This window comes from Drosophila teissieri, chromosome 3R (assembly GCF_016746235.2).
Source record: "Drosophila teissieri strain GT53w chromosome 3R, Prin_Dtei_1.1, whole genome shotgun sequence".
NCBI classification, from domain to species: Eukaryota; Metazoa; Arthropoda; class Insecta; order Diptera; family Drosophilidae; genus Drosophila; species Drosophila teissieri.
Window position 1 is genome coordinate 14,784,056 of NC_053032.1, and position 26,896 is coordinate 14,810,951.

At 44.0% G+C, this 26,896-nt stretch overlaps 5 protein-coding genes across 9 annotated transcripts; all 5 read left to right on the plus strand.

Annotated features, from left to right (window-relative positions):
* Positions 1-53: 53 nt before the first annotated feature.
* On the plus strand, positions 54-7,909 carry LOC122618789. Of its 4 annotated transcripts, XM_043795358.1 has the most exons (14): positions 54-105; positions 648-886; positions 2,378-2,461; positions 2,753-2,827; positions 2,894-3,178; positions 3,240-3,278; positions 3,518-3,595; positions 3,654-3,731; positions 3,807-3,884; positions 3,951-4,618; positions 4,674-4,995; positions 5,321-5,493; positions 5,796-6,251; positions 6,502-7,909. In XM_043795358.1, the coding sequence occupies exons 2-14, from the start codon at positions 826-828 to the stop codon at positions 6,916-6,918; spliced, it is 2,814 nt and encodes a 937-aa protein (XP_043651293.1). In that variant the 5' UTR covers positions 54-105; positions 648-825; the 3' UTR covers positions 6,919-7,909. The 4 variants fall into 4 exon arrangements, with proteins under 4 accessions (XP_043651293.1, XP_043651290.1, XP_043651291.1 ...); XM_043795355.1 differs by having other exon boundaries at positions 2,753-3,178; XM_043795356.1 differs by lacking the exon at positions 54-105 and adding an exon at positions 228-476 and having other exon boundaries at positions 2,753-3,178.
* A 310-nt stretch (positions 7,910-8,219) lies between these two features.
* LOC122620494 (COX assembly mitochondrial protein 2 homolog) lies at positions 8,220-8,607 on the plus strand. Its single transcript, XM_043797979.1, has 2 exons — positions 8,220-8,385; positions 8,446-8,607. The coding sequence occupies exons 1-2, from the start codon at positions 8,305-8,307 to the stop codon at positions 8,605-8,607; spliced, it is 243 nt and encodes an 80-aa protein (XP_043653914.1). The 5' UTR covers positions 8,220-8,304.
* Positions 8,608-8,626: 19 nt separating this feature from the next.
* LOC122620493 (protein Abitram) lies at positions 8,627-9,394 on the plus strand. The gene has a single exon (XM_043797978.1). The coding sequence runs from the start codon at positions 8,627-8,629 to the stop codon at positions 9,281-9,283; it is 657 nt and encodes a 218-aa protein (XP_043653913.1). The 3' UTR covers positions 9,284-9,394.
* A 49-nt stretch (positions 9,395-9,443) lies between these two features.
* LOC122620492 (protein BCCIP homolog) lies at positions 9,444-10,695 on the plus strand. The gene is made up of 3 exons (XM_043797977.1): positions 9,444-9,787; positions 9,846-9,972; positions 10,033-10,695. The coding sequence occupies exons 1-3, from the start codon at positions 9,665-9,667 to the stop codon at positions 10,674-10,676; spliced, it is 894 nt and encodes a 297-aa protein (XP_043653912.1). The 5' UTR covers positions 9,444-9,664; the 3' UTR covers positions 10,677-10,695.
* Positions 10,696-10,976: 281 nt separating this feature from the next.
* On the plus strand, positions 10,977-14,370 carry LOC122620491 (putative aminopeptidase W07G4.4). Of its 2 annotated transcripts, XM_043797974.1 has the most exons (5): positions 10,977-11,131; positions 11,380-11,517; positions 12,506-12,782; positions 12,849-12,947; positions 13,017-14,370. In XM_043797974.1, exons 2-5 carry the CDS (start codon positions 11,504-11,506, stop codon positions 14,151-14,153), a joined length of 1,527 nt encoding a protein of 508 aa, XP_043653909.1. In that variant the 5' UTR covers positions 10,977-11,131; positions 11,380-11,503; the 3' UTR covers positions 14,154-14,370. The 2 variants fall into 2 exon arrangements, with proteins under 2 accessions (XP_043653909.1, XP_043653910.1); XM_043797975.1 differs by lacking the exon at positions 10,977-11,131 and having other exon boundaries at positions 11,268-11,517.
* The last annotated feature ends 12,526 nt before the right edge of the window (positions 14,371-26,896 follow it).

Genomic DNA, 26,896 nt, shown 5'->3' on the forward strand with positions numbered 1-26,896 from the left:
ATATCAGAATCGAATAATTTTCGCGGTCACAAGGTAAATTCATGGTATATGCATGTTGAGTTACGAATTGGTTTTGGACCGGGAGAGATCGTCTCGTATACTCGTGTACGGCAAACCGAAATTTCCTTCCTTCAGACATTCAGACTAGATAGAAAATAGATGTGATAGGTGTTGGGAAAATTCGAGCTGCCCTGTTCAAAAAACGACACGCACACGACGTGCACAGACGACCAAAACGAAAAGACGACCACGACGGCCAGAAATAAGCAAATTATTTAGCTAACAATCGTCGAAAGGGACACTAAGGATTACCCAGCCGACGATTGTTGGTTAAATTTTGCTAACGGCAGCGCGAAAACTTTCTAAATAAATAATCTAAGATTTTAAATTCTAAATAAAAATCCATCGATCTGCAAAGTGAATTAAATAACGAACAAGTGCAAAATTGGAAAACCACTGAAACTGTGACAAAATTTGTGCGAACTTGATTAAATACCTACTCAGCTACTCATATATAACCATCAGATTTCCAAAAACACACATATATATATACTATATATACCCAATGCTTTCTACAACATTTATCCATTGGCTCTCCTGCCTTAAATAATCGTTGGTTTTCCATATTCTTCACTCTTTTCATTTAGTGCATTTAAACGAGCGCATATATAGCGGATGCATATATATGCAGAATACGAGAAAAAGTGTTAATTCTAATTTTCCCTAATTATTCATAATTACGGAAAACTTGTAAGGAGGATTTATGACGTGGCTAAAGTGCTAACCACGCTGGAAACTCGAGGATAATTTGTTGTGTTGATTATTATGGGGCGGCTAACCATTTGGTTCCTCGTGGGACTAACGTTAATCGCCGTTTCCAATAATGGTGAGTACACTTCGAATGTTTTTTACAGTGTATTACCCTTTTTCCTTCCCACGTTATATAAGGCAAAAGGGCGTGTTGGCACTTTTCAAATATCTTGACAGTTTTTCACGCAGCCTGGGCAGGCATTATGCAATTTTAAGACAAAAAGCCAAGAAAAACAGAAGGAACGAGTCTGAAAAAAATATGTATTAATATATACGTTTAAAAATATTTGCCTTAGTTTGTGCGTTCTCTATACATTCTCTATTTTTTCGGGTCGGTATTGGTGTCTGCAAACGTCAGTGGACGACAATTTGAGCATTGGTATATTAGTATAGCCCCGTACACTTGACTTGGCCAACCAACTAGTGGCAGCACAGATACAGATACAGATATATAACGTTTGCCGATTTTTCCTTTTTTCTTGGGAGAACTGAGAAATTTGCGCCGCTTTGCCGCTTGGCCGCTCTTCGTTGTCATCGTTTGTAATATTTTTAAATTTAGATATTTTTAAGTTATTTTATTTGCGCTCAGCGAGTGCTTTCCATCTATCTATTTTCCCACCCTTGTCTCTGTGTGCGAAATGTCTCTGTATATTTTGTTTGGTTTGCTCAAGTTTGCAAAACAGCAAAGCAACGGCACAAATGCCGTGTACTATATATTGTGGGTTAGGATGGGCTCGATTGCAGCAACATAAACACAATATGCAAGGAGGCAGTCGGTTGGCAGGCGAAATTTGTATAAATAATTCTATCAATGCGGTTAGCAATGAAAAATACGAAATTACAAATTGCTCAAATAGCTTCCGCCCACATACGCCCTGAAATAAATCAAATGAATTATCCGCCGACAAGCAAACTGCACACTGAAAACTGATAGGGGAACTCATTTAAATCGCAATTAATTGGGCTCAGGTTGTTGGCAGATATATGTACGAACATGCGCTGACCTCTAGCAGACACTTGTCCCAACTGCCTGAATATTCCAAAGTAATTAGCCGAGCGACCTCACCATCAGCTCAGTCCACCAATCACTCAAAACGCGACCTTCCATTACCAAAAAGCAAATGCTGAGGATGTAGAATAGAATGTTCCATTGCAAATGGGACGCCCCCGCATCCGGATTTTTCAGAGCAGTAAGGTGGCCAAGAGAAACAAAAACTGAAGAAGTAAGGCCAAAGTGGGCGAGCAGCCAACTGAATGGTATAGAAATTTACTCATCCACAAGCTGGCGAAATGTGTTTGAGTTTTCATCTTTTAAAAATAAAATTCATAAATCCGCCACATATATTCCGGAGTGTGTATGTTTGCACTCGACGAGTACCATAAATAATGTCAAGTTTGGGCACATAGAATGACCTCGTTGGTGGCGCTGACATCAAACCGAGAAAGTGCGACCATTGTTCTTGGCCGGCGGGTTGAAAATAACTTGGGCTTCCATAATTCTGGGCTATATGTTTGGATATACTCGTATTACAAATTGACCTGTCATGTTCTCCTCCATGATTTTCAGTTGGGTTTGTCAATGCCGATGTCGGACCAAGCGAATCAGAATGTCGACCCTACATTGAAAAGGCTATTCATGAATTGAAAACAGGTAAGGGCTCTCCTAAGTATGTTAAGGATTTTATACGATAATCTATCTGCTATCTTAAGAAATATTAATAAGATTTTTCAAATTTACTCTTTAATTAAATGATTCATCCTAATTTTTATAGGATTTAAAAATAAAACTCAGCCATCAGCATACATCCATGATAATAAATTTTATTAATTGACCAATTTAAATGTACCTTCAAATCAAAATCATGTCGTTTCAAAATTAAATGAAAATCCTTTTGGCTATTAAATTTTGTGCTTATTTATCGGAGTGCTCACACGATTTCAGATGGTGTCAGGGATGGATCTGGAGAACTGCAATCCGATCAGCCACGTGGGGACGACGACGATGACGACGATGATGGTGGGCATTCTACTGTTGATGAGAAAGAGACGATTGAAATTGAAACTGTCGAATTGGATTCCACAGAGGACGCGAAAAGTGCCAACGATTTGGATGGAGATGGAATACCCGATGACGAGGACGATGATATCGATGGGGACGGCATTCCGAACGAAAAGGACGATGATATCGATGGAGATGGCATACCGAACGACGAGGATGATGACATTGATGGCGATGGCATCCCGAATGAAGATGACGACGATATTGATGGCGATGGTGTGCCCAACTCCAAAGACGAGGACATCGATGGGGATGGTGTGCCCAACTCCAAAGACGAAGACATCGATGGCGATGGCAAGGCGAATCACGGTGAGCAAGCTGGTACTCCTGATTAATCTATAATCCTCTCATTTACGATTTTATCCCACAGAGGATGATGATCTAGATGGTGATGGCACTCCAAATCATGGTAGGACTATGAATTATATTTAATCACTTATATAGCTTAAACTACATGCTGTCTATATATAGCTTTTAGTTTTATTTGTTTTTGATATAATTCTTTGTTCATTTGCTTAGACTATCAACATTTATGATTTCAGGTAGTAGCAACTTGCGCTTTGGTCCTTTTGATTTTAGCAGCTTAGCTTTTTTATGGACGAAATTTGGTTTTTATTCAGTTTCTCATTACTTTTTGAAACATTTCAGAGGACGAAGATCTCGACGGGGACGGTGTGCCCAACGAGGAAGATGATGACCTCGATGGTGATGGAAAAATAAATCACGGTGGGTTAAACGACGTTTTATTAAAGGCTGTACATTAATTATACATTTGAATGTACAGAGGATGAAGACCTCGATGGTGATGGAGTGAAAAATGACGAAGACGAGGATCTGGATGGAGACGGCAAAGTGAATCACGGTAAGAATATTTATAACATTATGCTCATTAGAAATATTTAATATTATTTTTTTTTATAAACTTGTTTACTTTCAGAGGACGAAGATATTGATGGAGATGGCGTTAAGAACGAAAAGGATGACGACTTGGATGGCGATGGTACCAACAATTCTCGTACGTATATCTTGTCTAAGGATTAATTTAAAATTCTTAATTAATGTTACTGTTTCCCGTTTTCAGAGGATGAAGACCTTGATGGTGATGGTGTGCCAAATGAAAAGGATGACGATCTGGATGGAGATGGCATCCTGAACGTGCACGACGGTGATATTGATGGCGATGGAGTTCCTAATGAGCACGACCACAAGGATAGCGGTGAGAACGCCGATGATGATGTCGACGACGATGATGATGAGGATGACAAGGAGGCGGTCAAGAAGCGAAGCAAACGTGAAGTCGATGCTGCACCCGTTTTGGACATTGAGGCTCCACCAAGTCCCGCCGAAGAATTCCCCGTAGAGGAGGAAATCGTCAAGGAGGAACCTGCCGAAGAGGAAGCCGAAGTCGAGGCTGTGAAAGAGGAGGAGCCCGAGCAGGAAGCTGTTCAGGAACCGGAGCCGGAGCCGGAGCCGGAAGTGGAAGCAGTCGAACCCGAACCAGTCCAGCAGGAAGAAGAGAAGGCCGAGTCTGTGGAAGTGAAGGAGGAGGACAAGCCAGCACCTGTTGAGGAGGCTGAGGAGGAAGCTGTGCAGCAGGAAGCCGCTCCCAAAGAACCCGAAGCTGTCCAGGAAGATGTCGCGGAATCAAAGGAAGCTCAGGATGACGCCCCACAGGTCGATGCCGAACAAGAAGCCGCTGATGATGACGATGATGATGATGACACCAAGCCAGAGGATGAGCTTCTTTGGGTAAATCTCTATATATCTTTATATAGATTCATGCTAACGGATAATTCGTTTTCAGGAAGGACACATTCCCGAGAACCGCCGCAGTCGTCAGCACATCACCGAACTGCTGCAGCTGGATGAGGAGTTCAATGCCCGCGAGAAGGCTACCGACAATGTGGCCGAGATCATCCTGCGGGACATTAAGCGCATCTACGAGAACGCCGTCAAGCCCCTGGAGACCCTGTATAAGTACCGCGACCTGAGCAACCGCCACTTTAGCGATCCCGAGATCTTCTCCAAGCCCCTGATTCTGTTCATGGGTCCCTGGTCCGGCGGCAAGTCGTCCATCCTTAACTATCTGACTGACAACGAGTACACGCCGAACTCTTTGAGAACCGGTAGGTAGCACAACAAATAGTTAATTGATGTAAAAAGAAAAGATTTTGTATAAAAACTTGACTCTTCAAGTTCATTTTCATAAAAAGCCACTAAATTTGTATCCTTCCTTGAATATGTACAGTAATTTTTCTTTCAAGTTTTATATTTCCATGGTAGCTCAAAAATATTTTAAGAAAATCCGTTTAGAAATCCAATTTGCAATTTATTTACAACAGTTTATATTTGGAATGTGCGGCTGCAAATTATTTGTATACAATTTTCCCTCTACAAAAGGCAAAATAAGCTATTAAACATTTGGATCTATATTTTGTTGATCCGCAACAGGTGCTGAACCCTCTCCGGCCTACTTCAACATTCTGATGTGGGGCAATGAGACGGAGGTTCTGGACGGAACCCAACTGGCGGCGGACTACACCTTTGCCGGCCTCCAGAAGTTCGGTCAGGGATTGGAGGAGCGTCTGCGGGGTCTGAAGATGAAGAGCAAGATCCTCGAGAAGGTAGGCCATACATTCGTATACATATACATACATATCTGGGAGGGCAGATCAGGGAGAGGTGCTATTGGGCGCCGCCAAGCATTAACTTGTCGCCCAGGGCAGCAGCCCGTCGATTGGGAAACTGCAAACAGCTGGCCAACTGCCAAACGGAATTTATAGCTTTTAGCACACAGGCTGTGGGCATTAATTTCGTTATTAATAAATTGATGCGGAACAGGGCAGAGAGTACACAGATACACAGACAGCAAAGCTAAAAAGGCTGAGAATTACTATATTTAAGCGCTTGGCGTTGCATTTTTCAGGTCAACATCGTCGAGATACCCGGCATTCTAGAGGTGCGCAAGCAAGTGTCCCGCGTCTTCCCCTTCAACGACGCCTGCCAGTGGTTCATCGATCGGGCGGACATCATCTTTCTGGTCTACGACCCGGCCAAGTTGGATGTGGGCCCCGAAACGGAGGCCATTCTCGACCAGCTGAAGGGGCGCGAGTACCAGACGCGCATCATCCTCAACAAGGCGGACACCGTCAAGCCGGAGGAGCTGTTGCGCGTCCAGGGCGCCCTCATCTGGAACATCTCGCCCCTGATGTCCTCCGCCCAGCCACCGCTGATGTACACCACCTCGCTGTGGACCCACCCCTACCAGGATGGCGCTCCCGCCCGCCTGCTGCTCGCCCAGGAGCGCGCCTTCCTGCGCGACCTGCGCACAGCGATCGACAAGCGCATCGAGCACAAGATCGCGAGCGCCCGTCGTTTTGCGGTGAGTACTCGGGCGTATGCGTGATATTTACGATAACTTCGTTATAAAATCATGTTACAATATTATGAAAAGTTAGAACACAGTAGACTTTAATGAAAAAAGTTGAATTACATTTCTATGAATCTATTGGGTAATGTTAACATTACATCATTAAATTATAACTAACAGCTTCAGTTCTGATTGCCAAAGTGCTCTAGACCAAAAACCATTTCACAAGCACTCTAATGAGTCCTACCACTTGCATCTACAGGTGCGCGTGCGCAACCACGCCAAGATGGTGGACTGCTACCTAAACACGTTCAACAACCACAAGACGCTGTTTGGCAACAAGAAGCGCATCGCCGATGACATCATCGATCATCCGCAGAACTACCACATCTACGAGGGACTCTCCACGCTGACGAACATCTCGCGCTACGATCTTCCGGATCCGGAAGTCTACCGAGACTTCTTCCGCCTGAACCCGCTGTACGAGTTCAAGAAGCTGAGGGACACCTGCACCTACTTCCGCGGCTGTCCGATCACCAAACTGGATCTGGCCATTGCCTACGAACTGCCCGAGTTGGCCGGCAAGTACAAGAAGATGTCCGAGGCTGCGTTGGCCGCCATTGAGGCACAGCAGCAGGACGGATCCCAAAACCAGGCCGATCCTAAGAGGACGAGTTGAGGTGTTGGCTCCTCCCAGAGGGGAAAACCTGCCATTTAGTTTGTTTTAGTGAGAGATAGAGAGAGCATGTGACATCGGCACCGGAAACCGTCTATAGGGAATTAATATCGAGAAGGGAGAAATGTTATAGAACCCCCAGAAATCGGTAGAGAACAACAGCGCAAGACAAAAAACAAGGACATTGTTTGAGGAGAGAGAGGTATAGCTTAGCTAAAGAGAGAGAAAGCCGGAGAAAGTGTGAGAGAGAGAGGGCAAAATGAAGGAGAGGGAGGCATGAGCGTTTTGAAAAAAGCTACTTTTGCTTTGGAGAACTTTCAATTTCAACCGCCCTGCAGGAGATCTTTATTTTCATTTAATTTACTACAACTTAACCGAACTGAGAGCTTTGTGAGAGGGAATCAAATTCAATATAGAGAGCAAAACACACACACACTAAATACTTTTATATTTATCCAAGTAGAGAGGGAACATAGAGTCTTTTCTAGGCGAGTAGATCAGCACTTATCCCAAAACTGAGAGCAATAACTAGTAGACGAACCATCGACAACTTCTAATCCACAACATAACCCAGGAAATCCAAACCCTTATTGGCAAACCGCACCTTATAATTCCCAAGTGCCCGGTTTTATTTTTTTATCTTTTCTTTCCTCGAATAGTAGTGGACAACAGCGCAGAGTTTTGATTTTGAGATCTGATATTTGAGTTTTGAGCAAATGGAATTTCATAAAGTTTTAATTTCTTTGGTTTCTTGTTTCTGTCCCTGGCGATTTTCGTAGCTTATAAGACTTTTTTGATAAAAGCAAACAGTGAAGACGATAATAAAAAATTTAACCTATTCAAATAGAACAAATAAATTGTTGACGAGCGAGAGCAGCTCCTATACATAAAATACAAATAACCAATTTTACACACTGAAAGTCTATGTAAAAAATGAACTGTGAGAGCGGGTGAAATACACAAATAAATAAAAACAACAGAAAACCCCAAGCAATCAATGGTTTTATTATTCAAAATCAGGTAACTTTATTCTAAAAGTGGATTTTTAAAATTCATTTTGTTTATAGCACTAAATAAATAACAATTTTGGTTGGATTTATAATACAATTATGTTACAATCATTTCCTATCGTTTGGAGATCATCTCCAGAGAACAAGTAAATTTGTTTATGATTTACCGTTATCAAAGTGTACTTTTTAAAGATTTTAACATTTGGTATTTCCGTTAGTATTTTTGGCTTAAAGCTGGCCTCTGTTATGCTCGCAGGGTGACCATATGAATACGAAACTATTCTGTTAAAACATATGTTAAAATTACCTAACAATATTTGACAACACACGCGAATCAGGAAAGTGGAAAGGCAATAAACCCGGCCGGAATCAGTAGAAAATGCATACGGATCTTGCCTCCCATCTACACACGCCCGCTTGCAACAAGTTGATCGAGGAACTCCAGGCCTGCCACGAAAATGTAAGTACCCAGGAAGTTATATGCCGAGAATGGGTACTAAACGAGGTATCCCGCTTTCAGAACGCCTTCGCAAAATTTGTGGGCGTGTGCAACTCCATAGACGATAAGGTGGTCAAGTGCCTAAAAGGCGAGAGAATCGCCCGATCCGCCGCGAATCGCGCCAAAGCCCGCGAAAGCCAGGCTAAGTACAAGGAAAAGTTGCTCCAGCAGGAAAGTAACTAAAGGAAAGAAATCTACCAGAATGCCAGTACAGCCAGAAGATCCGCTGGAACCGTTCTACTTCGAGCAAGAGGAGCAGGAGATCTGTGGGAAGCTCGTAACTCCCATTACCGATGGTTTCCAGGAGGATTACCCCAGCGTTGTGGATCGCTTTTTTACCAGATATTACTACTTCAAGGGAGATGTTCCCTACCAAGTGCTCTACCACTCCAATCGCATTTGCCTAATCTGCCTGGCTCCCGAACACCCTGCGCTAGGTCAGGGCATCTCATCGGTCAACTTCGATATAGGGAACGTAGATCGCAGCCAGAATGTGGTCAAGGGCAAGGGCAAGAAGGGCGGAATGATCCTACAGGCAGAGTCCACCCTCGCACTGGTCACCACGGCAAATGGGGAGTCTTACAAGGTGCCCAGCTGCATTCGGGGCAAGCTGGTGGAGGTAAACACTGCCCTAGTGGAGGAGCCAAAGCTTCTGGAGCAACTGCCTGAGGGAGCCGGCTACTTCGCCATTCTTCTGCCCAAAATCGAAAACTGCGATGCCATCAAGGCGAGTCTTTTAACCCAGGAGCAGTATAAGGAGCGTCTAAAAGCCAAGAAGGAAGGTCTACCTCAAATTGAGTCCATCGAGGACAACAGTCATATCGAGAAAAAAGAAAAGGAGATGGAGATAGAGACGTGATTTTGACTCTTGTTTCGTTGTTTGCTCGTCATAGCCTATGTATTTTTAATTAACGATTCATATATTACATTGAGTATGCATAAAAAGCTAACATTTTCCCATTCTTTGACATTAAAAGACCGATCATATTTTCTGGAACTTGTGCAATTTAAATTGCTTTACTATTATTTACTGGAACAATGTAATCATACTTCGCTGTACAGTTTATTTTATAACGTCTGTTAACGTTGTTTGTTTACAGAGTTCTGTAACACTTAACAGCCCAGTGCGTTATAGTTGGTAACGCAAAGCAACACGTGTGGACGATAAACAGCTGTTAAAGCCGCATTATATTTTTATTGAAAGCGAAACAAACTCAAATTCGCTTACTAAATCATAAAAATGTCTGCTAGTAAGCAAAAAAAACTGAATACCATGGAGGTGGACCCCAACGAGGACGACTCCAGTTCCAGCGAGGATGATGACGACGACGAACCGCATCCAGACGCCTATAGAGGAAACGAGGTAAACTGAGTGCCTGAGTGTTGAACGTAAATGTATTTTATAGTTAATACCCTATTAGGAGGTAGAAATCGACTTTGAGGGACGCGCTCCAGTGGATCCCGATGCCCAGGGAATCTCCCAACTGCTGCAGCGACTATTCCTTCGTGCCCACATCAACTGCAACCAAATGGCGGATCTGATAATAGGTGAGTATTCCAAGGTACTGAACTTTATCCTAGTAACAGTACAACTTCATTTGTTTCCAGCCCAAAATTTTATAGGCAGTGTGATCTGCCAGTGCGACGACGAGGAAGCCGAGAGCGAAACGGACGACGACAACATGGTCGAGGAAGGAACTGTCTTTGGAATAACCTCTGTGCTGAACCTGACCGCCAAGAAGGATCAACCCAGCATCGCCCAGTTGAGAACCTACATACTTGATCGCGCCAAGACGCACGCTTCTCAGGAAGTTCAGCAGCAGCTGAGGGAGATTCTGGACAGCGAGCAGCACCATGTAGGATTCCTGATAAACGAGCGATTTATCAACATCCCAGCCCAGATCTCCGTGCCACTGCTTCAGAGTCTGCAGCAGGAAATCGAAGCCGCCAAGGCCAAGAAAATGAAGTTCGATTTTGGCACTCTGCTTCTACTGGTTAAGTTCTATAGGAAAGAGGCGAAGAAGGGAAAACCAGCAGAGGACAACTACACCAACGCTGAGGATGAGTTGCTCTCGGATCGGGCGAAGTTCTCCTTCGAGTATTCCGTGGCCTCTGAGACCGATTCGGGCATGTCTGGCGATTGGCTGGAAGGCGATGCCGTGATGACGCCCTACAGGAAACTCCTGGTCCTGGAGGCCAAGAAACTTCCGCAGCTTATTGACGATATACAACGCTTTATTAATGGTGAATAAATATGTTTCATTTAATAGATACTGCTGTGTTATATGTTTAAAATGTTCTATTCGGGGAATATGTAGGTTTGTGCTGCTGGGACTATAAAATAAATAAAACCTTCCGACAAGTACCCATAAAGTGTAAAGAAATAATATCAATAACACTTAACTAAAGATAATCGGTTAGTTCTTTGTATTCCCATATAAAGTTTATTATTTCGGCAAAGGTAATAGAAATTCGCACCGAAAGCTTTTCGGATCCTTTACGACGATTGGCAACGCGGGCAAACCACAAACAGCTGTCACCTGGCCGGCATTTGAAAGCTTCGCACATGCCGGCTGGTCTACTGTGAAAAAACCTGGTTGCCATTCCTTTGTTTTTGCCAGTGGTTAGATTTGGCCCAGAAACTGCATCCACCGTGGACGTGACTGGCAAGAGGAACCCACAATAACAATTCCGAAGACCGAGCGACGTGAGTAGACTTTGCCTTTATTGTTGACAAGTTATATCCGAGTTCTAGAATTACGTAGCGAGCATACTGGCGATGAATAATCGGTCGTGCGATTTGTTGTCATTCGAAAAAGCAAGTAGCAATTAAAAAAAAACAAAAGCGCGGCTCGCTAGTCAAATGTATAAAAAGCTTGGCCACCCAGCCAGAACACTGCAAAACGCCGCTGAGAGCTATCAGAATCGCTCCTTATCGCCAGCTTTCCGTTCCAGATCCCGCTCCCAAGTTTCCAGTTTCCAGCTGCAGCGCTTTGTTCCCATCAGTGGAGGAGGTTCAGTGACGCCCCACTTGCCGATCGACCAAGTCGCGTGAGCTGCCTTCGAAAAAGTACTCATCATGGGTATCGAAAAGTGAGTATTACCAACTGCTATTAGAGGGTGTGTTTAAAGTTACTCAGTTATCTGGCCACGCTTAGCGACCGATTGGAAAAGCTCTTAGAGATTCGCCATCTTTTACAGTGAGGGTTAGTTGCCTAGCACCTATTGATTGTCATCAAATGTACCTTTCCATAATTCCAAAACGAAAATATAACCTTTTTTGCATTCCACATCTCACCGTTTATCAGTTTTAATTAGCTGCCTGCAAGGAATCGGTGTCGTAAAAATTCCATTCTTTATCTTCTCCCAAAATGAAAACAGTGTTTGACGAAATGTATTGAAGTTAAAAGGGGAGGACACAATTCGCTTTCTTGCTTCATCATTAATATTCAGATAAACAAGTTCATGCTACTTTTAGAATTATACAAAAATCAACTTATATTGTTTGATATGAGGCGCTTCAGAAGATAACGCAATTAAATGGCCAACACCATAAGATTATTTCCCAAAATATTGTAGACCCAGTTACCTAAGGATTGGTCTCTAGTAGAACCACTTGAATGAGATTACAAATATTCTAAATAAGTACTTTAAAACCAACTGTTGTAGTGATAAGTCTGCTAATACTTAAGTCGCTGGCTGGTACACTTGTTCCAAATTGGAAATCGGTTTGTGATTATGGTCATTCCAAAAGCTTATCGCGATTCTTTATAGCACTTTAAGTTAAGATTAGCTCAGCGCCAGGAATGAGGGTAAAAGAAAGGGGAGCACACCAAGACATGGGCATGGTTGCTCTTCGCACAGTGGGGACATTTTCTTTTGCAATAATAAATTAAAATACAAAAGCAGAAGGCTGTTATGTAATATAAGCGATTGCATCAGTTAATAAAGCCACTGTGACGTGATAAAATTCATTTCAATTGAAACGCCATTGCATGTTTTGTTGACACCCAGAAATGTTTCTAAATGAATAACAATAGCCATTCCGTTGCGCACTTTATCTCTACGTGTGCCCCTCCAGAATTCTACCATGCACCCTCCGGCTGAACAAGCTGATGAGTCTGGCCGGCAACGACTGCCTGTGCATCATTGACCGCGATGCCGTTCCCAATGAACTGAAGGCCATCTTCGAGGAGCACCGCAAGTTCGACAAGTCCTTCGACAGCAGCATATCCTGCTTTAAGGCACCCAACGTGGACCAACCTGTGGTCTACGCTCCCGTCCCCGAGCTCACCGACTACGACGATGTGAGGAGCTACCAGGAGGCGGCCAAGCGGTCCATGGAGAAGGTTCTCAAGGTGGGTTTTTAAAATGGTAAACAGTTTCAAGTGTAATTATATACATCTCATGTGTTCCTCTACCAGGCTGGATTCCAAACCCCTTTGCTGTTTGTGCCCAAGGTGAAGCGCTTCCCCGAGGCCGAGCTCTGCACCGTTCTGGGAGCTCTGGAGCAGCTTTATGTGGTAAGATAATAGATAATACACACTATGTTTACTTTTATTTAAAATACTATGCCTAAATACCTCTTTCAGCCCATTCAATTGCGCGAGGCAGGAACTTTAAAGGACCCCCGCGTGACCACGCTCAGTGTCCAGATCGATGATCCCAAGGCCGAAGCTATTTTCCAAGAAGCTCTCGTTCTAGAGGCTGGTCGCTTTGTGGCCCGTGACATCGGAGTTGGAGACCCGGAGCGGATGACGCCCATCCAGGTGGAGAAGTACATCAAGCCGTTGTTCGAGAAGCTGAACGTGAATGTGATCAGTGACTCCAAGGTTCTGGAAAAGGAGTATCCCCTCTTTGCTGCCGTGAACAGGGCTGCCGATGCCGTGGAGCGTCACCGCGGTCGCATTATTTTCCTGGAGTACAAGCCCCCCAAGCCGGCGAGGAAAACCCTGATGCTGGTCGGCAAGGGTGTGACCTATGACACTGGTGGTGCTGACATCAAGGCCGGAGGTGTGATGGCCGGTATGTCGCGCGACAAGTGTGGAGCGGCTGCTGCCGCGGGATTCATGCAGGTGGTCAGTCAACTGCAGCCGGATGATATCCATGTCGTGGCTGCCCTGTGCATGGTGCGCAACTCCGTAGGCGAGGAGTGCTATGTGGCCGATGAGGTTATCACCTCGCGAGCTGGTCTTCATGTGAGGATTGGAAACACAGATGCTGAGGGTCGCATGTGCATGACCGATGCTCTCTGCCGCATGAAGGAGTTGGTCGTGGAGCAGAATCTCCCGGATCCGCATCTGTTCACCATTGCCACTTTGACTGGTCACGCCTTCATCTCGGCCGGTGAGGGTCAGTCGATTGCCATCGATAACAGCGTGGCCCACCGGGAGGATCACGCCCGAAGACTGCAGGCTGCTGGACAGGCCTTTGGAGAACCCTTCGAAGTATCTGTTCTCCGTCCCAGTGACTTTTCCTTTAACGCTGGAAAGGTGATTGGCGAGGATCTGGTGCAGGCCAATAATGTGCCGTCGGTAAGGACTCCTCGCGGTCACCAGGTGCCCGCCGCCTTTATGATTAAGGCTTCTGGACTGGACAATCATGGCTTGGACTCAAAGCTGCCGATCAAGTACACCCATATTGATATCGCCGGCAGTGCCGGAGAGCACCCAGCGATGCCCACAGCTGCACCTTTGGTTGCCCTGGTGAAGACCCATCTGCAGAAGTAAACCCTGTCCAGCTTATATTCAGGAGGACGTGTACGCGATCACCACAAACAGTACTTATACAGCAACGTGCATAGCTAACCAACAATATTATCTTACTGTCCACTAACTGCATCACTGTTTTTTAATAAAGACCAAACCGAGATCATATTGTATTCATAAAGGTATGTTACTAATTTGGTAAACATTTACAAATAAAGGTGAAAATGTTAAAAAGGTATTTTTATTTATATTAAAATGTTTTTTTTCCGTATTTACATGTGATTGATTTTATACAGGACAAGAATAATTATATAATATACATTTTATTGCTTATACAGATGAAAAGCTATAATTTCTATAAAAGAGGATCATCAAAATGAAAATAGAAATACACACTCATTATAGAGAAACACCCCCAGCATATCTGTTAGGCATACAAAAAAACGCGCGTGTGTATTGCGGCTTTTTTATTTATTTTTTATTATTACTGCATTTCCCAGCTGCATTGTTTGCATAATTGGCGGGTGCCCTGCATTTCGAGCTCTTGTTGCCCATCTTCGGAGCGGCTCGTACTCCTTCTTTTCCCCTTCCGCAGCCTTTTCTCTTCAGCTTTGCAGCGCCTTCTTTTTTTTTAGTTTGGCCCACAGCCTAGAACCCGTTAGTCGCTTCTTGGCCATGCTCTTCGCTTTGGGCCTCGTTCCGGGGAGCTTGGCCCAGCGACTTGGCGTGGATTGGCTTGGCGGGGGATGGGGATGGGGATGTGGATGTGGACGTGGATGGGTATGGGGATGTGGATGGGGCCCGCTTGTCAGCTGTCGCATGTGTCTTGGTACCGTTATTGCCTGGCTTTGGAAACTCGGTCAAGAGTGTCTCATTCATGCTGTGATTGCATAATATACCGTTGGCTCCCGTTGGCCTTCTTCTTCTGACTGCGGCTTCTGACTGCGGCCTCTTCCCGTTCTTGGCCGTTCTCCCGGACCAACTTGGTTTCAACTTCTTTCTCCTTCTCCAATGGGTGCGCTTCTGGGTAATTTATTGACAGTCACACTGGCCACTTTTGGTCATCTGGCCAAGTCGGAACACTTTGGCTCTGACCGGGCTAACGGTACTTATTATTGATGAACGCAAAAGTCTTTTTCGTTGACTTGTCTCCCATTTACGATCCGTTAGTGTGAATTTATTGCCAAGGCGGCACGAACCCACAAAAAGTATCAGCCGCATCAGAAGTGGGAAAAACGAAAGAAGATCTCTGGTCTTGGGAGCTGGCTTCTTGGCCACTTAACGGACCAAGAGTTGACCTGATTATGGCAGGACTGGTTCCTGGATGACTCCTGGCTACTTTCAGCCAAATCTGGTTCATGCGGCAGATGATTAATCGATTTCATTGGCGTCATCCATTTTTTTTTGGCTTGGAATTGGGACCTCGGAAATGCGTTTTTAATGCTGTTCAATTTAAATAATTTTGTTAGTGATGGAATATGTGGTACCATCGAGCGTTGGTTCAAAGCAGCTGACAGGTCGACTGCCCCCCAGTAAGCCATGGAAAACAACAACACAAGGAGCAACAACAGCAATGAGGAACAGCAATCCGGTATGGACAATCACCAAAACACCTTGTCAATTGGGCGCATGTCTTTTGGAAGCAGACGAACTGGCTCCAAGTGAGTGCGGCAGTTGCTCCCCGATCCATAAAGTCGCGAAAACGGCAAATGAAGAAAACATACCATTGGGGACCTGGGACTCAAGACGTCGGTGGCGGCGGCTACGGCATTAATAATAGCAAACAACAGACAAGCAACACCAAATGAGGGGGGCTGTATTGCTGCTGCTGTTGCTTGTTGCAACTTGCAACTCTTGCACCGGCAGCAGCACAGCAGCAACAGCAACCACTTGGAGCAGCAAACGACAGAAATGATCTTAAATGAATGCGGAAGTTTTTCTTGGGGTTTCGTAACCAGCTACAGCAGCAGCAACTGCAGCAACTGCAGCAACTGCAGCAACAGCAGCAACACCAAAGAGGTCGCAATTCCAGTGGCAGCAATGTTGCTACATTTATGTACATGTGTTTGTCGGCCAGTCGATGCCGTGAGCCCATAATCATAGATGCTGCCGGCTAGGTCGAAAGCAGCCCAGTCCATGGACATATTAAAATTAATCCAATGATTGCAGCGGCAGCCGCTTGAAAATTGTTAGCCAATTTGGTAGCCCCTTTGGCAGGCTATTCGCCGTAGCCTGTTGGCCTCACTTCAGTGAGCAGGGAGCGTGTGAATCGGAAGCTGAGGCACCCAGCTGCCAATAGTCATTTGATCCTGGCCCAAAAGCTCGGCCAGTTTCCCATGTGCCCAACCAGTTGGAAGATGATGCAGCAGCAGCATCAACAGCAGCAGCTGCTCAGAACACCGAGTTCTCGAACAGACCAAGTTCAAGGCTGCCAGGATCCATATTGAATGTCCTCCCCCGCCTGCAGTTGTTCATTCATGAACGAGAATCCACGAATCCCTATGCGTGGGTGGGCCAAAACAGATCCTGCCTGGGAACAGACAAATTTCTGCATAAACTCATAAATATCAAGTTGATCTAAACGGGATACGGGATCCTGAGGCGCCGGCGCCCTGAACTTGAAAATCCAACAAGGCCGACCAGTCACGTACCGAGCAACTTGACAACTCATAAATAAACGCTAAATTATGAACTCCAGTCGAATTGGGAAAAGGAATTGAAATGTTTTTGCCACACCACACAGATTTTCCTCCGTCAGCAGTAATTCAGGAAAACCAAACAATCGGCAAGCCCACAGCAGGCTGAGATACACGGAAAAGAAATGTGTGTTACTTAAGTATGATATTATATGAGTAGGAGATGTTTTCACACCCCGAGTAAGCAGAAAACTGGTTAAATGAACTTGTATAAAGGAAGCATGAAATGATTTAAAGGTTTACTGTAGCATAAGTAAATTTATGGTACATAGAAAACACAATTTCATAGTAAATATTATTAAAGTAGATTCGTTGCTCAAACTGTCTTAAGCGTTTCTCCATTACGTATAATAGATTATATTTTTAAAAGATTTAAATAATCAAAAAATACAATTCCACCCCATGTGTACAGTATAATACAATATTTCCCTTTGCTCTTTAATTTCCCAATAGCCTTACTTAAGCATTTATGCACAAAGGGTTGAAAGTGTGTAAGGTATTTCTCTGTGTGCAGGGAGGTCGGCTCATAACCCATAATATTGTGTCATGTTCATGATCAACGCGGCCTCAGCCTTGGCGAAGAAAATGTGTGGCCGGCCCACACCTTGGTGGCAAAATTATTCGGAAAACTCCTATCCGAGCGAACGAAAGTAAAGGAAAGGCCCGAAAACCACAGCCAAAAACTGAAAACTGAAAACCGAAAACTGAAAACTAAAAACCAAAACCCAAAACACTGAAAACTGAAAGCCGACAATTCGACCCGCTCGTCGGCTAATGAAGTGGTAAAAAGGGGCTTGGAAAACTGCATGCCAATGCATTTGGTATTGGTGAGGCATTTGGTGTTGCATTCGCTGTTTGCCACCAACGCCGCCTGGCAGTTTGCTGCAGTGTTGCAGTGGTGCTGCTAGTTTGCCTCCTCGCAGTTGGCATGCCATTTTTATGGCCTCTTTGGGTAAAATGTTAACAACTGAGTTGCCGGGGAGGGGGTAAAATTATGAATTTTTACTTTCACCGCATGTGGCAATTTCAGGTTTGCCGGCGGGCTTGAACTTGAGGCAAACGCCGAAGGAAGGGGCAGAGGCAGGGGCAGGGGCAAAGGCGGCAACTATTGTCAAGGCTGCTAAAGGTCACAAGACCCACAAGTTAAACGAAAGGTGTGGTCGGGCCGATAAGCGAGTTTAAACACCACGATATACTACATACCCTATCTATATGGAGATAAGTAAAATAGATTACAGCAGGAATAATTGTGAAAAGAGATTTAACACTAAATTGTTTATATTTTAAACATATGTAGATATGATACACAATAATTGAAGTTGCACGTAATGTAAAATACGACTTTAATTAAGCAATTAAATTAATTGCCATAGAAATTATAACATACGTATGTATATTTATGCATCAGCCCCAATTTATAAATGCAATAAAATTATTGTTGAAACCATAGCTAATTAGAGATTTTGCAAGGAGTTAAGTCATACGGAAATCATTTTTAGATTGGAAAAACAAAACCATACATATAGAAATCTCCACTTTAATATTTTCCTGAAGAGTGACTTAACTAAGATTACTCTCTCCTCTCATTTTTTCCAGTGCCTTTCACACAGATGCATTTGTACCAGTCTCACACACTTCCAGCCAGATCATAATTGATTGCAGCAGCAAATATTTTTATGGTCAGGGCCGAAATCACTTTTGGCCAAGCGAGAGCGAAGCTGGTCAGCCAATTTGCTTTTAATCTAGCCTGATGAAGATGTCCGCGGCGATGGGATTAGCAGGCCACAGAAGATCTGCCCCGGGAATCTGGACACCCATACAGCGACAGCGACAGCGATGGTGCAGCAGCATTTCCGCATTTTGGCCAACAGAGAGCGAGCGGAGATGAAGACGACGCTCTTAAGCCCCATAATGCTGCTCTTAGGCCCCAACCGATTTGGGAGGTTCGCTTCAAACTGGCTCACTCGGCTGCTTGGCCGGGCCCAAAAGGTTTGAGCCAAGTTCGGCTCGGGCCCATCATCGGTTGGTTGGATCTTCGGCTCCATGGAGGCAACAATACGTCACTAGGGTGAACGTACTCGCGGATGTTAGTGGGTCACTATTTGTACGGTCAACGAACCTTTGGCCGCTTGTAAATACAACAAAAGAAAAAGCCCGGCCAGCAACTTGCTTTCTTTCTTAACTTTTTTCTCACACACCAACATCCAGCTCCAGCCACAGCGATCCAGAGATGACTCTCGTCTCTCGTCGACTTGACTGACTTGACTGGTTGACTTGCAGTCGTAATTTACTTGGGCTATAGGTTGATCGTCAACAGCCCCCTTTCCTCCTTCTGCAGTCCCAACCGCCCCGCTCAGTTGCATCCTGCTGCTGCTGCTGCTGCTGCTGTAGCTGCTGAAGCTGCTGGCCGTATTTGTTGCCATCTTGGTTGCATTGGCCAAGATGAGGTTGCTGCTGCAGCTCCAGGCAGCTGCATTGCTTGGTGTTCTTATTATGCCCCAAACAGGTCCATCCATGGGAGGCTCTTTTCTTGGGCTCAGGCTTCAGCTTCAGCTTCATCTTCAGCTTTGGCTTTGGCTTTGGTTTGGCTCGTCTTGGCTCGGCTTGGATGGCTCGGTTTGGTTTGGTTTGGTTTGGCTTGGTTTTCACATGATTATCATGATCATCATTACCATCCGCCAGCCGCATTAATATCGTCATCTTCGGGCCAACTGTGCGACAGGGAGGGAAGTATCAGCCGAAACGAGACAGAGCGATTCCAAGAGCTACGTTCACATGCAAGTTTCGCCGGCTGGCTCTGGCATGACTTGTGGTGTTTGACTTGTGTGTAAGTCAGTCCATAGAAATGCATTTCCGCATATTTTACACCACTAAAAAGTCCAAAAAGAAGGAGGAAGGAAAAAAATTGGAAAAAACATATATACATATGTTTGTTTACTCTTTTGTTGTGGGGCGTTCGTTAGCTCCATCTCCGGGTAATTGAAACCATAATCATTATCTGCTGCCTGCAGCTCAATCAGCTCAGTTCAGTCCTCTTCAGATCTGTTCAGTTGTTGCCGCTCCATTATAATGGAGTAATTATGGCGTGCTCGAGAGTCAAGAATTTTCTGCACTGGACCTCAATGCCAAACCATTCCCTTTTGTCATGATATGGCCTTATCTGTTACTCCTCCTGTAGTCCAGCTTCTCTGATAAGAAGTCACTGAACCCAATGGCGCTCGACTTTGTTTACCACTCTCCAATCATTCGCATTATCTCCGAATATTCATTCTGAATGCTTGAAACCCCATCCAAATGGGAGAATTATTCAAATCCAACTCTGCTGCGTATTGAAATGTTAAACACATGCTGTATTAGAATTTGGCTTGATTTGCATCGTTTACATTGAAACTTTTTTAATATTTGGCTTTGACTAGGATCCTCAAAATTTGCATACATATACATTATATAATAGTCATGTCAAAGATACAATATGAGTTATCAGTTTATCGTATTAAAATGATGTACTACGTCAATTCACTGCCAATACCTCGATTTCTTAACTGGGAGGGTGCACCCATCTATAATTATAAAAGTTAGCAAATCAAATGCTAGTGATCTTTCTAACATTTCCAAGCTCATATGGATGCCAACATATCCATCATCCCAACGCTTTTATGGCCAACCATCCATCAACTTTCTTTCACCGACCTGGCTTTGTAGCTATCTTTCTACGAACTTCTTTATCATTAGGAGTGCACGATCATGCCAATAAAAGAAAGAAATCACGGCCCGCGATCGTTCGCCATGGTAACAAACTTAATGCATTCCGCGTTAAAGTGTCAATGATCTCGTTACCGAAAAAGAACGAAGAGCTTCAAACATTTCACGCACCGGAGTTCATTGTACCACAGAATGGGAAGGAGGGTCTCAGAGACATGGCCACCATATGGCAAAAGACTTTCGTAGATACAGTCTAAATAACCTATCCCATACCTATGTATGATGATTAGACTAGATATGCCTGTAATTTTCAGTATAAGGTGTAATCCATCAAAATTATCTAGCCTCCAATAATAAATAAGAGCTCCTATTCAATCACATAAGACTTCAGATTCAGCTAAAGTTTTCTATAATTTTAATTTTACTTTGATTTTTACAATTTGTAGATCTTACAATAAATACATCTATATTTAAATATTTTCTTGCTGCTTTTCCAAAATGGTTTCAGTTATAGAAGTCTGACTGTAGCCGATGGAGTGTTAAGAAGCAAAGAAAGGGGCAACTCCACTGGTGGTAATGGCCAAATCATGCACGAGCTTTTGCAGAAAGAAGATAAATTAATATGGTCAGCATGTCATGAATTAGCTTTCTTCCTATAGCTGCGCTCCGACTTCAGAGTTTGGCTTCTGCCACTTGGCTATATGGCCACTTGGCCATCCCAGAAACAAGGCAACAAACAAAATCAAGACAGTATCACACACGGCACTCAAACTTTCACGCAAAACGTCCATTCAACTCCGCGCTGAAATAGAAATAGAAAAAGAATCAGAATCAGAATCAGAAGTAGAGAATCAGAAGCAGAATCAGAATCAGATTCAGATCCAAAAGCAGCAGCAGACCATAGACAGGGATAGGTATACATGGGTATACGAATACGTATAAATTCCCATAAATCAGCTGTGAGCCAAAGGGTCAAATACCTCGTGGCGGTCTAAAAATTACACACGAACATGTGTTGAAAGGAGAAATTAAAACAAAATTAGTTTTACTCGCTGACCAGCTGGAGAAATAGGGAAAAATAGAGCAGCGATAGAGATCCGGATCGCTTTCAATGCACTGTAAAACAAGGCCATTCAATTAACGAAAGGAAGGTGTAAAATTAAAATATTAATATGAATTAAATAGACACAAATGAGCAAGTTAAGTATACTTAATATAATAATAATTCATAATTCATATAAATATTATTTCTATAATTTCCCATATTTAAATAAATTATTAATTATTATAAAGAATTTATAATAAGGTTTAGAAGGAATGTTTTATAGATATAAAACAAGTATTTATACTTTATATCCTCTTTAGAACTGACTTGCTTCATTTTAATCTACATATGTACATAGGTAGGTGGCTGGCCCATTGCCACTGAAATCCCATCTATCACTTTCGGCACGCCCCCTTCAAAAGTTCCAATTTTGTTCCACTTAAAGAGCAAAAGCTGCTTAGATGGAAGATGGGAATAGAACTTATGACCGACCGCCTTCGCTGGAGGATCAGTGATCAGTGCGAATCGGAGTGTGGGAAGAAAGCGCACTAACCAAATTAAACAAAACGAAGAGCCAGCAAAAAGGCTAAGACATCGTCCCGGACTTTTGTGTGGCCATAAAAATGCGTGAGTTACGTTCGGGCCAAGAGCCGAAATAAGAGCCAGAAGCAGCGGAGACGTCATTCAGTCCGTCAGTTCCTCAGTCAGTCACTCAGTCAGTCAGTCAGTTTGTAAGACTCCCAGGTTTTGGGACTGAGCCATCGACTCTGCTGGAGTTTGGCCAAACAAAATGCAAAGCAAATTAAACATTGCTCCGACTGACCTGCCCTCCAACTACATACACAACAAAACAACCATTCACTTTACAATAATAATTTACAATAAAAGATATATACCTATGTGCATTTCTACCAGTAAGCTTCCTTGTTCCTTCAGTTCCAAACTACCGAAAATATTTTGTTTTTTTTTTAATGACTTACATTAAATGGTAAATCACTGAATATTACAAAGTACCACCCCATTTCTTTCCGTGAGTCTATACTCCTGCACCCCACCACCCCCCAATTTTTCTTTGTGTGCCAAAAGCCCTGGGATACACCATGGTTTCCATGATGATGACGATGATGATGATGACGAGGTTGTGGCTTTGGCTTTTGGTTTTTGGTTTTTGGTCCGCCGCCGCCACCGCTGCTGCCTTTAATGCGCCACGGTGCTACCAAAGTGGCAACGACAGTTGCGGCCATTCACCTCCCAAAAAACCAAATATCCGCCCGTGTGTGAGTGCGAGTGGCACACATATGCAGCATACAAAGTGTGTAAGTCGGGCCCAAAAGACCGAAATGACCAGGCCATCCCATCCCATCGGCGGTGTAACCAAGTTAAGCCAAGCTCGCTAGGCCCACACCCAAACGAGTACGTGTGAGTGCGTTTTGGGCCGCCAAACTTTTACACAGAGAAAAATAGTTTCAAGACTAGCGAAACTCCACTAACTTTCAGTTTCCATTACTTATATCTTAAATGTGGATACATTATCTATTATGCTCAACAACTCTTAAAAAGTTCCTAATGCTTTGACTTTTAATTTCATAGTCATAAACCATTGTTTTTAAATATGTATCTTTAAGGGAAATGAAATCTGTTAAAAGTGAAACATTTGATTGATTAATTTTAGTGTTCTCTTAGTGTAATTTGGTGAGGCCTTTAGTTGCCACGGAAGATTACAAGGCAACAAACAAGCATTTAAGCTCGTTGTAATGAATTTTCGGGGGTGATCCGGGCGGGGAATCGGGGAAACACGTTCCGCCCTTTTGGCCCGCTTCTCTGGACAGGGCCAAAAATGATTGACATTGGGCAGGGTCGCCACCAGCATCAGTCCCGTCTGACATGCTAATGTACGAAGGAGTTGGCTTGCCGCTCCAAAACAAACAAGCCAAACAACTGAGCTGGGGTGAAAGAGTGCGAGATATGCGGTCGGAAAGAGATGGGTGCTTAGATCGCGGCCTGAAACCGGCAAAAGTTCAAGCAAAACAAAATCAGCTGACACTCGAAGAGTGATTACTGGGCTGTAAGAGAGGCTCGAAGTGATAATCTGCTTACAAGAGCGTAAAACGAGAAAAGAAAGAGACGGGTGTAGGCCGTTTAAAAGAGACGGCAGGAGAAGAGAATGCATTGGCAACTGGCCTCAGAAATGCGGAAGTGTATGCAACTCATGCATCCGTCGTTCATGTAACGTGAGAAAGAGACGGGACATGTTAACCAGAGAGAGAGGGGCGATATTGAGAGATCAACTGGTTTGCGGCTGTTTGTGTTGGTGTGTTTGTCACTGTTTAGACAAACATTGTTTATAACTTGTTTATATAAATATTGTTAATTTCGTGCGAGGCCTGCACACTCAAACTGGCCCCCAACCGGCATTGCTCTCTTCCCTCGTTCTCTCTCTCTCTCTCTCTCTGGCTCTTTCCCGTCTATATCTCACTTGCCCCATGAAAATCATGGATTTATATAGAGAGCTGCAGTATCAAAGTCGGCTTACGAATGTGCGAACGAGATGGAGAGCTCTGGGTGGGCGAGACAGGGAGCGAGCATCGTTAAAAGCGCAATTAATTGCCCACAGCCAATATCAAATCAAAAGCGTTTTAATGAATTGCACAAATTTGTACAGATTGCCGCTGATTTGAGGCGCTTTGGAAAAGGGGAAGCGAAAAATAACTGAGTTGATGGGTCGAGGTTCAAATTGAAAATACATAAATGTCACAGTGATTCATCAGCGGAAAAGGCCATCGCTCTAGGGAATAGGTTAAGTTCTAGGAAAATGTAGCGGAACAGTTTATTATTACCCATAAAGAGTCAGTACTATGCTGAGTTAGCACCTATTGATTTATATAAAAAACTGATTGGTGGGGAACATTTTTAAAAGTAATCACTATTTTTGAATATTTATTTTCATTTTAAGAAAATGATTAGCTTCCATACAACTTTGCTTATAATACGGGAATGAAAACAAATCAATTATTTCGCAACCAAACCAATTAATTAAGCCCAGGAAATAGGTTAGCTTCCTGGAAACTTTGAATACAATGATGCAAAAAACTCATTTCCAGACGTCAATAATCACTCTTTGGGGGACTCACCAATTCCCATTCCTACATCGTTCAGGCCCATCGATTATCTAACATGGTTCAGAATCCATATCAACGGCGATCGCGCGCTTAAAACAAATTGGGTATATCATCACTTTATTTATAGCCATCAATTACCATTTATGCATTTCCAATTAGCCTGGTAGTAGGTGCTGGGCCAACTCCACAAAGCCTGGGGACTCCGCCCAGTTGGGCACTAATGCAACATTCACACGTGCAACAAAAGCCGCAGCAACAGCAACGGCAACAGCAACTGCTGCAACTATGAAAGCATTCTCCAATTCCGATGCATGACATTAGATGCTCTCCCATACACGAAGTTACATATGCATGAAAAGAATCCCAACTGGTAATGAAAATAAAGTGCACGTCGCATGCGGTAATAATAACAATAAAATAAAATAACAAATTACACGCAACACTGCCTCGGCCTGGGACTCTTGACTTGGCCCGACTTGGTCTGCACTGAAAAAAACAGCCAGACTATACGGTTATAAATGGGCACATAGCCTTAGGTTGTGATGGCATTGAGACAGTTTCTTTTTTTTGAGCTGGAGCATTGGAGGATGAGCGCTTAATTTATATCAATACCTAAACTAAATGATTTATTGAGTATTCAATGATTTAGCCATTGGTCAGTAATATTCGTATTTTAAGAGTAATACCTTTCTCCGAGTGCTCTCGACTTCAATTTGAGTTCGACTTGAGGTTTGGGACTTGGCCAGGCGAGCGATAATTACGGAGACACGGCAACAAAGGCAATCGAGCCGACGACTCACTGAAAACTTGGCAGAAGGAGAAGCCGCTGGTGCTGAGAATCGTGTGTCCCCATTTCGAAGAAAGAGCCAGGGAAAGCGGGTTCGGCATCGGAATCGGGAAGGGCTACCTTAACCTGGGGCATAGAAAGCCGAAGCCAAATCTGCTGTTGCCGTGGCTAAAAAAAATTAAAAGCAAGCCGAAACGAAAACCAAAAACTAAATAAAAACGAAACCCACAAGAGGTTACAGCCAAGGGCAGGGGCTCCCACGAAGCTCCAACTTACAAATTGCCTAAGAGAGCGCCTCGCGCTCTGGCTCTTCTGGCCAGCTCTCTCTTGGTTCTAAAGAGCCGGGTGAAATGTGGCCAACAGCACGAGCACACGGCACAGACGGCAAACAAAAGCGCACACACACTGGCAAAGCCATGCCATATAGCTTAGTTGTGCAGCTCAGACAATCTGGGTCACATTTTGCCATTGAACCGGTGACGTCACGGCGGGGCAACGACCGCAAAGCACGACCAGCTACAGCAACAACAATAAAATCTAGCTACCACAACAACAGCACAAACAACACCAACAAACACAAGATATCCAAGCAACCATTGGAAAGCGTGCAGGCAAACATTTTTACAACGACAACTTGGTGCTTGGAGCCCAGCTTCATTTCTGGTTTTCTCCGCTGGCTGATTTGTTGCCCAGCCAGCAAAGTTGTGACTGTGTGAGTGTGTGTGTGTGTGTGCGAGAGTGCGACACCATGCAAACACCCCCACTCCTCCCAACGAACCCCGTCCAGGTGCCACGCCTCCCCCGCCCACAATAGTTCATTAGACGCCATGTGCCATCGTGGCGGAACCAACATGATTTGGCCGCAGACGAAGGAGCAGCAGCAGCACAGGCACTGCAAGAAAACCGGGCATGGTTAGGTGATTTATTGAAGAATAATACCATTATATGGATTTTAAAGCCAGTTTATTGGTAATATAAGGGAACAGCTAGTTTCCTCATAGCAAATATTGATATTTATATTAATAAATAGCTAACTTCTGCTCTGGTCTGAATTATGATACTCATAAGACTGCTTAGCAGAATTATTAAACTAAAAAAAATCAACAAAAAACTAATATTTTCTTGTGTACTCACGGGAAACTTTAAACTAACTTTAACAACCGGCCGTTTGCATTTGAAATGCATTTGACTTGATGCCTTGGGCGCAGGCGCTGGAGCTCTTTGCCCCCGGAGCATGCCCCGTTTCACGGGAGTTCTGCACGCCGGACCCGGACCAGAGGTTCTATATTTATATGCCTGCGATTAGATAAGCCCCACAGCAACAGCAGCAGAAATACGACAGCAGCAGCCACAAAATGCAGTAGCAGAACACGAGCCAGGAAAAAGGGACAGAACGTAGCGGCTGCAACTACACA